The sequence below is a fragment of the Pinus tabuliformis genome, chromosome 6 (genome assembly GCF_031772625.1).
Source record: "Pinus tabuliformis cultivar Carrire ecotype Pingquan chromosome 6, CPIR1, whole genome shotgun sequence".
In the NCBI taxonomy this organism is placed as follows: Eukaryota; Viridiplantae; Streptophyta; class Pinopsida; order Pinales; family Pinaceae; genus Pinus; species Pinus tabuliformis.
The window spans coordinates 1,269,093,420-1,269,103,799 of record NC_142292.1 but is presented as its reverse complement, the minus strand read 5'-3'; the positions used below and the strand labels follow the sequence as shown (position 1 = coordinate 1,269,103,799).

At 34.8% G+C, this 10,380-nt stretch overlaps 1 protein-coding gene across 1 annotated transcript; it reads left to right on the top strand.

The window, feature by feature from the left end:
* Nucleotides 1–8,291: 8,291 nt before the first annotated feature.
* On the top strand, nt 8,292–8,902 carry LOC149263278 (non-specific lipid-transfer protein 4.1-like). The gene is made up of 2 exons (XM_089387543.1): nt 8,292–8,668; nt 8,769–8,902. The coding sequence occupies exons 1-2, from the start codon at nt 8,322–8,324 to the stop codon at nt 8,776–8,778; spliced, it is 357 nt and encodes a 118-aa protein (XP_089243669.1). The 5' UTR covers nt 8,292–8,321; the 3' UTR covers nt 8,779–8,902.
* The last annotated feature ends 1,478 nt before the right edge of the window (nt 8,903–10,380 follow it).

Here is a 10,380-nt window from a genome sequence, read left to right as displayed (position 1 = left end):
CACTCGGCTATGTAAAGTTCCTTGACCAATATTTTTTTTTGAAAAACATTCTCAAATGTGTTTTAGAAGAGACCTTTAGATTTTGGAGATTTATAAGATGGAAGTTTTAAAAAATGTTTATATGAATATTAAATAGAAATATTTTGAATGGTTGTTGATGTGCCTGGTTTTTGGCCATCTACTCCATACCTCCCTATATGTTTGAGGTTGTGTTTGCGCTTGCCTTTTCTTTACAAATGTTTGTTTGTAAGAAGTATTTTTAATGGTTTTCAGGATCAACCTGTTTATTTTGGGTTGGGAGATTTCCTATGTTGATCTTATATAATGATAATACCATCAAAGAAAAAAGTGACAACATCCAAGGTGAAATTTTTAAGTTCAGATATTGCCAACTTTTGGTAACTTAAAAAGAATAAAACCTCTCAACGTTGTTTGATGTAAGGTAATGAATCTATTGATAATGCCAAACCCCATAACTTCAAAGTTAATAAATCCACCTATATTATTTATAAATGCATGGTTAAAAACCATAAATGAAAATTAATAAATCCCTCTATATGCTTTATAAATGCATGGCCATCCCATGGGTCTTCATTATTTATGATTTTTTAATCTAGTTGTAGAAGCCTAAGTATATGAATTATTGATGGCATTACGTGGATATTGCAAGTAGGAAGAAAATGAAGAAATATCTCCCATCAATCATTATATTTTAGATAGAACTGGAGATGACTGTAGTCAGAATGATAACTATGAAGTATCAGACAATTGTTATTTTAAAGAGGTTGAACAACTTAGTCCAATTCCTATCATGGAATTCCCTTTTGAGGACACTCCAGGCTTTGAAAATACATATGCTACTATCCATAGTAAGTTCTAAATCCATCCTCATAATATTTTGTCTCATTTTACTTTCCATGCACATTTTGTTTGTTATTTTTATGGGTGTTGTTTTTAGTTCCTTCATATTTTTTTTAGTTTTAGCATGATAAGTTTTGTTTTTGACGACAGACAAAAATATTGGTGTTTCGACATATTATAAATATGGCATTTGCTTCAGTTGGTTTGTAGGTTTCTCTCAACTCTTTATTGAAACTTTAAAGTTTGTGGTGTGCAAGAAAGAGAAAGAAGATCATTAATGTCTGGAAAGGGAGTTGGTTTGTGTTGCTCGTTATAAGCATTGGTAAATATTTTACTCCTTTATCATTTGGATGGAACTATATATATATATATATATATATATATATATATATATATATATATATAGATATATATATATATTTGTAACATTTGTTGTTGAAATGTTGGGTGAATCATGTGAATGAAAATGTGTAATGTTTAATGTGATGCATGGATGATGGAGTTTCAAGTGGTAGAGGGTCGAATGTGCAAACCCCCAAGTGGTAAGATCAAAGTGTATTATGTGAACAACACCAACCGCAATTTTTTTTGCTGAACTGAGGAATTTCCAACGAGAAGCTGCGATTTCCATGTGGCTAGGAGAAAGTGCTACTGTTACAAGCTTTGCCCTTGATCAGTAGGGACTGCAAGTACTAATAGTAACTACTGCTACTGTCAAAGAGTAGTTTAGTTGTATTTTCGACAAGTTATGGAGAATAGATGTCGCGAGTGTTCTTCTAAAGCACTCTAAATTGATGTCATCTTATTGTATAGTGTGCCAGACATTCTTGTTGAAAATGACATTATAGTCAAAGCTTTAATATGACATTGTTAAGCGGAAAAACAACAAATGAGATCTTGTCATTTTGTCTTTCTTTTTTCAAAAGATTATTATTTTGTCTTTATGTGAAAGTAATTATTAAAGATATTATGTATATGCAAGGTTTTTTGCACAATTTTGGAAGGTTAGACACTTTCTTTTGCACAAGGGATTTAAATTTGTTTGGGATTGAATTTGTATCATTTGAATGATAATGCTCCATCCTCTTAAGTGAGATTTAAAAACCTTGTAATTTCATTAACTACGTAATTACTTTTTTTTATTACAAACAATGAATTAGCTGAACTTGATTTTTAAACTTTTTTTCTTAATCAAATAACTTTTAATTAAAAAAACTATTTACAAAGATTCCATATATATATTACAATTGAAATTCATGTTATGTAGTTGTAGTAATTTTTTAATGTTTTAGTTTCTAATTAAACATTTTTTTACAATTGAAATTCGAATAAAAAATATACTAATAGCAAGAAAGTAACGTTTTCTATTAACCATTATTATTGGATCTCCATACACAAGGCTAAAAAAAAGAATTGTAAAGAAAAATAAGCACAATGACATTGCCACTACATGGCTCTTGTTTCTCAAAGAAAACAACTGAATCATATTATTTATAGAGGGAGTACCTACATATGGCTTTTTAGCATGTACGAGTGTAAAATAGTAACTTTTCATTGGTCCCATATTTTCTAGAGTTTAGTTCGTAGTAGATGTACATTATATGAAGTATTTCATCAATATTTTTGTTGAAGAGGATGTTTATTTAGTGAAAGAACACCCCCTACGTTGAAATAGTCAACAAGAGACCCCGATAATACATGTATTTCGGAGGTGCTGATTAAATAAATGTCTTCACTTCTATTTGTAGATTCTAAATAGGACTATGGTACATGGAAGGGAGAGACCCTCCAATGTGCTCTCAATTTGTGACCTAGTGGAACTATCACAACATGAACTGCTAGCTGTTATGCTTCATTGTTAAGATCCTTGTATATATGAGTAAGAGATTAGGATGGAGTTTGGAAACAATATCACATGCAGTTCTTACTCTTGCTTGATGGAAAATATCAATAAATGTGGAGTCACTTGAAATCTAACCTAGAGCCACTTGTGAGTACCTAGATATACCAAGCAATATCGAGAAGTGTGTGCACTGTGATGAGCTATGCTCTATTGTTGGTGGCACTTCCAAGTCCATGTTTGAATGATAATGTCTCACTAGAGGGTGTTAAGAGCCATTCTTTAGTGGTGTTGAGTCTTGTGTTCCCTTGAGAAGCACCATCAAAATATCCTCTAGAAATTTTAGAATTGTATTTCAAAGGTATGATAGTGCAAGGAAGTCTTGTCTTTGGTGAGGTGCACAATAATTTAATGCTTTCCTTCAACATGTAGAAAATATTGTAGATGTTTGGAGGTTTGTTTTGGAGTACACCATTGTTTCAAGCTAGCCAAATGGCGCAGATCACCTCTAGAACCAAAATTTTATCCTCTTATGTTCTAGTTGTAATCCATTCATTTAATGCCTCAATGTTATCTCCAATCCATTGTTGTTTCTTTTTACATAGTCTATGAGTGATAGCCCATATCTTATTAATGAGATGAAAGTGAATCAAAAGGTGATTTCATGCTTTTGTGCTATTCCCTTAAGAGCACATGTGTTGGGACTTGTCCATCCTCTTCTTCTAAGCATGTCTAGGTTGGGATTTCACCCTTGATTTGAGATTTGGGGCCCCAACCTTGATTGTAGATAATGATATTGCATCCAGAGGGTCTAGACTTGTGCTTGAACACCTTATTTGGTGCAAACATTTTCATAGAGATTCATAAATTGATTTTTCATCATCATATAGATCAATTTATATGTTATTGTATATGCATGCACATAATAAAACTTCCTAAAACATCATTGATATTTGTGTGCCTTAGACCATTAAATGCCACAAATGGTTGTGAGATATGTGTGGGTTAAGTAATTTCATTGTGGAAGAAATAATATGCATCTACAATGTATATCAAAAGATGAAAGGTGTATTCTAGAATGCACGTGGGGTCATAAGAGAGGCATCATGTCACTATACTAGGGACATAAATATAAAGGGGTACACAAAATGTTAATGAAAAAATGGGTACATACAATATCTAGTGAAAGTAGGGATTTTTTAAATTAGAAAGGTGCATTGGATTCATATTGGTAGGAGGTTAAATAAAGTTATTTTTAGAATATGTAGTTAAATTAAGGGTATTGTTTAGTATTCCACTAACAGATGTGGTATGTCAGAGGTTCATTGAGTGAAGCCCCTGTGGCTAAATGGAATCCATTTTTGCCACTGGAGCAAAAGTCTAATCATAGTCAACACCATGTACCTACTGAAAACCTTTTTCCACCAATTGTGCCTTATATCGAATAACTTGGCCATTTTCTACTTTCTTGGTCTGGTAAACCCACTTGCGCCTGACAAGTTTATGATTGGAAGGTAGTGGAACTGGGTCCCAAGTCTGATTCTCAATGAGAGAGTTATATTCCTCATCCATAACTTCTTCCCATTAAGGATGCCTAACTTCTTCTGTATAAGTATGTGGATTAGATGCATACATCGTATAAGCGTGCATGAGAATGCATGGCTCCATTGCTAAGAGTGCTTGTGGAGCTTTGCCAAACCGAGGTATAGTGAAAGGATCATCTAAGAGATCTCATGCTGCACCATTTTTGTGTTGAAGGTGGTCGAGAATCTCTAAACTTACATGGGGAAATATTATCTCGATGTTCAACAACTAGTGGTCCAATAGGCATCATAGGAAAAGGCTCATCTCGACCATAATTTTGATATGAAGTATCATATGCATACTCATCAATTAATGGTGAGGGAAACTTTGTAACTTATTCATCTGGTGGTGCATGTAAAACATGTTCTTCAAAATTTACACTCCTTTTGATAAAGTGATCTTTAGTGTTAATATCAAGCAATCTATACCCTTTGAATGCATTAGGATTTCCAACAAACATGCATGCCTTCCTTTGGGGCTCCAAATCCTTTCTCTTCTTTATAGGAATACGTACCCATGCTCCAGATCTGAAAATGCAGAAATGAGTCACTTCAAGTTGCATGTCGGTCCAAGCCTCAAAAGGTGTTTTTCTAGTAACATATTTATGAAGATATCTATTTTGGATGTATGAGGCACAATTGATAGCTTCAAACTACAATTTTGATTGAAGAGATCTTGCATGAAACATGCAATTGGCTATCTCATTCAAAGATCTGTTCTTCCTTTCTGCTACCTCTTTTTGCTGTGGAGTGTAAGGAAATGTATGCCTACTTCATTACAAATATTTTGGATATATTTGTTGACATATTCCTTCCCATTATCCGTGCAAAGGACCTTGATGTGTTTTCCAAACTGATTTTCTGCATGTGCTTTGAAAATATTTAGATGTTGAAAAACTTCAGACTTGAGTTTCAGAAAATAAACTCAAGTGAATCTCGTTTAATCATGTATAAATGACAACGCATATCTTGCTTTGATCATTAAAGGTACTAGAAATGGACCCGTGAGATCATTGTGTACAAGCTCCAAAGGTGAAGAGGCTCTCCATGCATGCCCCTTCTCGAACTTGTCTTGTGGATCCTTTCCAAGAGCACATCAATTACAAACACCATTCGAAAATTTATTGGTTGACAATCCTTTAACCATCCCTTACTTGCTAAGTTGCTACATATATTTGAAATTCAGGTGCGCAAATCTCTCGTGCCAAATCCTACTTTCTTCATTTGCATGCATACGTAGCAAAATAGAATCTGACTGAGGAACAAAATCAGAAAATGTATACAGACAAGATTGATCATTTACCTTGTAAGAAGAAATATTTAAGTGTGTTTACATATCATAAATGCTCATGGTATCTGGGGTAAATTCCACTTTCCTTCTGGTGTCGGTGTGTGTCATCTGATACACTAAAAGAAGATTCACATAAAGCCTTGGAATATGAAAGACATTCTCAAAACTTCCATCTTCAAATTTCACTCTTCCTTGTCCAGTTGCTTCAACTGCAGAATTGTCCCCCATGAGAATAGGAGGTCCCGAGTATGCATGTAGAGAAGAAAATGATTCCTTTGAAGAAGCCATATGATGCGAAGCTCTTGAATCGATGATCCATTCTTGTGGTGTAGAATGAAGGGCAATCAAAGCATGACCATTACCCCTTGTTTCTGATGGTTTTTCCTCCATATTCTTCTTGGCACTTTCTGGAATGTGATGACCAATATTATTTTGCTAAAGAGACTTTTCTATTAGATCAATAGTCTTCTACATGCAAGAGGCATCATGATGATAGCATATGTTACAATAAGGACACTTGGAGTTTCCTTTCTTTCCCTTCTTACCCTTGGAGCTCAAAGAATCATATGGAGGTTTTGGATTTCCTCCCTTTCTTGGATCTATATCTCTTGCCTTTCCTTTGCCTTTAGATTGTTGATTTGGTTTCGAGTTGGACTTTCCTTTTTCATGCATGGCAAGTGCATGTGCATTTGAAGACTTTAATGAACCCATCTTGATGAGCTTATCTTGCTCATGAATGAGAGACTCAATAAATGCATCAAGTTTGGGAATTTTCCATTTATCTCCAGTTGCAAGTCTAACTGTATGAAATGAAGAAACAAAAACAACATATTTTCTGGACTTAATTTAGACAAAATAGAAAGGATCAATTGAGCTTCCTATTCGGATTTATTGATCCTGAAATGCTGTAATTATAGAAGCAATGATTTGAATTTCGTAAATAAATATTGAATGTTCTCAAAGTTATTTGGATCTAAGGAATTTAGCTCATTTTCTAAAATATGGGCCACATCTCATCTTGTTTTCCTAGTAAATTTTCCAAGGTCATCCAAACCACATTGGAAGTGCTACATGTGTCCACATGGAAAAACAATGCTGGAGATATGAACAACAATAGAAGATGAAAAGCCTCATCCATCTTGTTGAAGTATTTGGATTTTTCAATGGCAGAATTGGGTTTAGCTTCTATATTCACGACTATTTGATACAAGCCTTTGCCTCTAAGGTGAAGCAAAAACTTTGGCTTCCATTGGAAGTAGTTATACGGAGTGAGAATAGTTGAAGATGGGAACTACATTCTTTCACCTTGCAGCTATAGTAATAATTGCATCAATTCTCTAATACTATGATCCGCAAATTAAATCTCGGAATAGTTTCCAATTCTTTGAGCTTCAAACCTGCAAAAGATTGTTCATGCACCTTCTCCAGACCCTGGTAGCTCTAATACCAGGGAAAATTATTAGAGCACAACTAATGATCTAGCTGAAGAATAATTGCACAAACTTGCAAGAATTGAAAAGGAAAATTGGAATAGAAAATGAATTTGATAACTAAATATTGATTTGAGAATCAATACATAAAACAACTAAGTTAAACTTAGTTGTACATGCAATTAAAGCTAACTAAAGCTAAGTGTGTTTTATGTTATGTTAAAGTGCACATGCACCATATGCAAACATTAAAGTTAACTAACTAAAGCCAGATACACACCACATGTAAGCACTAAATTTAACTAAAGCTAACTAAATGCACATCACATACAAGAACTAAAATTTAACTTAGGCTAATTAAAGTTAACTAAATACATGTACACCCACAAAGAGAGCCCTCGAAGTGATAAAAATGAATAATATAGAAGTTAAGGAAATCGTTTTGTTTCATTTCTTTCTATCTACTTTGCTGCGATTATTGCTGGCTTGCTCATCTGCCGTGATTATATGTAATGACCCCACCCTCGCTAATTTAATTTCTCAAAGCTATGTTGTTTAATTAAAAACAACAAATACTTTGTATTGCTCACTTATTCAGTGAATCCTCCTGGGAGTTCAAAATTCAAATTTTATTGAACCATTCGTCCAACTCCACGGTTATATGTAATGGCCCCACCCTCGCTCATTTAGGTCTTCATTGGATGTTGTTTAATTAAAACAACAAATACTTTGTAACGCTCACTTATTCAGTGAATTCTCCCCAACTCCAAAACTCAAATTATATTGTTACCATACGTCCAACTCCACTGTACAGTGTATAACACTACAGCAAAGAAATATGAAGTGCAAATTGATTCATGAATAGTGCTTTTGGGTTGGTTAATATAGGTGTCATTCGTGTTCTGGATGACTAAAATTGCAACAACTCTATTTCAGTGCACATCACATCCCACTACCTCAAAATACAATGAGTAAATAATCAAAACGTTCTTATTCAAAGAAGTCTATCCACTGAAATTTACATTTCGTCACAATCTGAAAAGAATGGGAAGCAAAACGTTGATATTCAAAGAAGTCTATCCACTGAAATCTGCATCTCGTCAATATCTGAAAGGAAAGATTCCTACTCTCCTTTTCCCCACTATTTGCGTTTTCAGTTGAGTTACACATCGATCCATCGTGTCTCACAAGAAGTCTAAACCCATTAAACACTATTTCATGTACAAAAATTATGTATATATACATGGGTTCTGCTGCAGACCAAGGCAATGAATTGTCCACATTCCTTTTGATAATTAGGGTTTATGTTGTAAAAGATGAGGATGAGCACGGTATGGAAAGCCCTAGTGTTAGTGTTGGCATTGCAAGCAGCAACAATGGGCGTGGCAGAAGGTGGCATCTCGTGCATTAGTGCCATCTTTGATCTTCTCCCCTGCCTTTCTTTTGTCACGGGGGACTCTGACAACCCCACGGCGGCGTGCTGCAACGGCGTTAAGAGTCTGATTGCTGCGGCGACCTCTTCTCTGGACAGGCAAGCGGTGTGTAAATGCATCAAATCTGCGGCTGCTTCCTCCTCCTACGACTCCACCAATGTCGCCAACATACCATCGCTCTGTGGCGTCAACGTCGGCGTTCCCATTAGCACTTCCATCACCTGTGACACGTACTCATTATTTGCCTTCTTTTATTAGTATTGGTTTTCATTGCTACTTGTGAATTGATATAAGTGTGCAGCTTTAAAGTGTTTATGGTTTTGATTACAGGATCCACTAATCAGCTCCAGCCGAGCAACAGACAAGGAGAGGACTGCAGCCGAATGAATAAAATCCTATAATAACAATAAATAAACTAGTGTAATCAGGACGTCCAATGGGATGGCCTCTTCTCTTTGTTGTCATATTTTACAGTTTAATATAATAAAAAGATATTACTCCAAATTGCCATGGTGGTGTCTGTGTTACGATAAAAGTCTTGTTTTAAACCAATTATAAAATATTTAAGTTATCGCGTGAAGCATTTTCGTGGGAAGAGCTTTTCTCCACTGTAAAGTGGGTGGGTGCTGAACCTACTATAAAATATTGAATATTGATTGATTTTGACATTGATGGTTCATGGATACATTAGTAAGTATCAACAGTTGTACAACTTAGCACATGACTGCAGGATTTCATTTCTTCACTGAGTTTAGGTTTAGACGTGTTTCTGGTGTACCAAGGTATCATGTTTGTCATTTGTCTATGTTGATATTTGAAATTGAGTAAATAAAAAAATGTATTGAATTTCGTTAAGTTTGGTAATTTTAATCTTTTGTTTTCATTCTCGTGTCTTTTTGAGGTTATAAATTTAAATTCAGAGATGGGATATGAACACTTTCATAGACTAAGTGGAAAAATCGTTACGAAGAGGGGTCTCTTATCGCAAATAAATAAAACAAAAAATCTGATATGTTACATTTTGCTATTACTAGATATATTTTTCATCTAGTGACATTTTCAAAAAATATTATTCACATATATTCCTATATTGCGACTAGCGAATTGAAGCAACAATTACAGATCCATATTAGAACTTAATAATGGGTTGCATTTTGTTACAATTTCATATATATTATTGTAGTGACAATATTAATATAACTTTGCAAATTAATATACATGGAGTGAATGACATTGCCTTTGTGCACTTTAAGAAAGAACCATATGCCGTAACTTGTGGTGTGAATGACACTGCCTTTATGCACTTTAAGAAAGAACTAAATGCTGTAATTTGTGGGGATGATATAACCATTAAACTAAATTTGTTACCTAATTCTTGACTTCATTATATTATGTATGCGTTACCAATGATTACTTAATACTATAAAAAAAATAGTAAATTTGATCTCAAATAATATTGTGAATATTCCCGAGTTCATTCATCAGAAGAGCAAAAGGTGGCATGTCGTGCACTAGTGCCATATTTGAGCTTCTCCCCTGCCTTTCTTTTGTCACGGGGAAGCTGCTAACCCCACGGCGGCTTGCTCCGCTGCTATTTGCCCGGCCATGTCCTCAATTTCCTGTGTCTATTTCCCGTGGAACATTCCCACTCTGAAAGCTACAAAACAGTTGCCAAGCCTCCTCCTCTGACATCATTTTCTTTTAAAGTCGCGGTTACGGTTGTGTTGCCGCAGCTAAAGCAATCAGAAGCAGAGGAGGAGGTATCAGCTTTGAAAGTCTGATCTGTGCTTTTTTGGCTTTTTCTAATGGCCAGTATCTGCTCCAAATTGGTCGTTGTATGGTTGGATATGGGATTTGTTTTTACCCATCTGTCTTAACTTCTGTTTTCTTGGTATTTTGGAGTTTCTTTTGTGTTTTATGGGGTAAAATCCAGGTGGTTCGG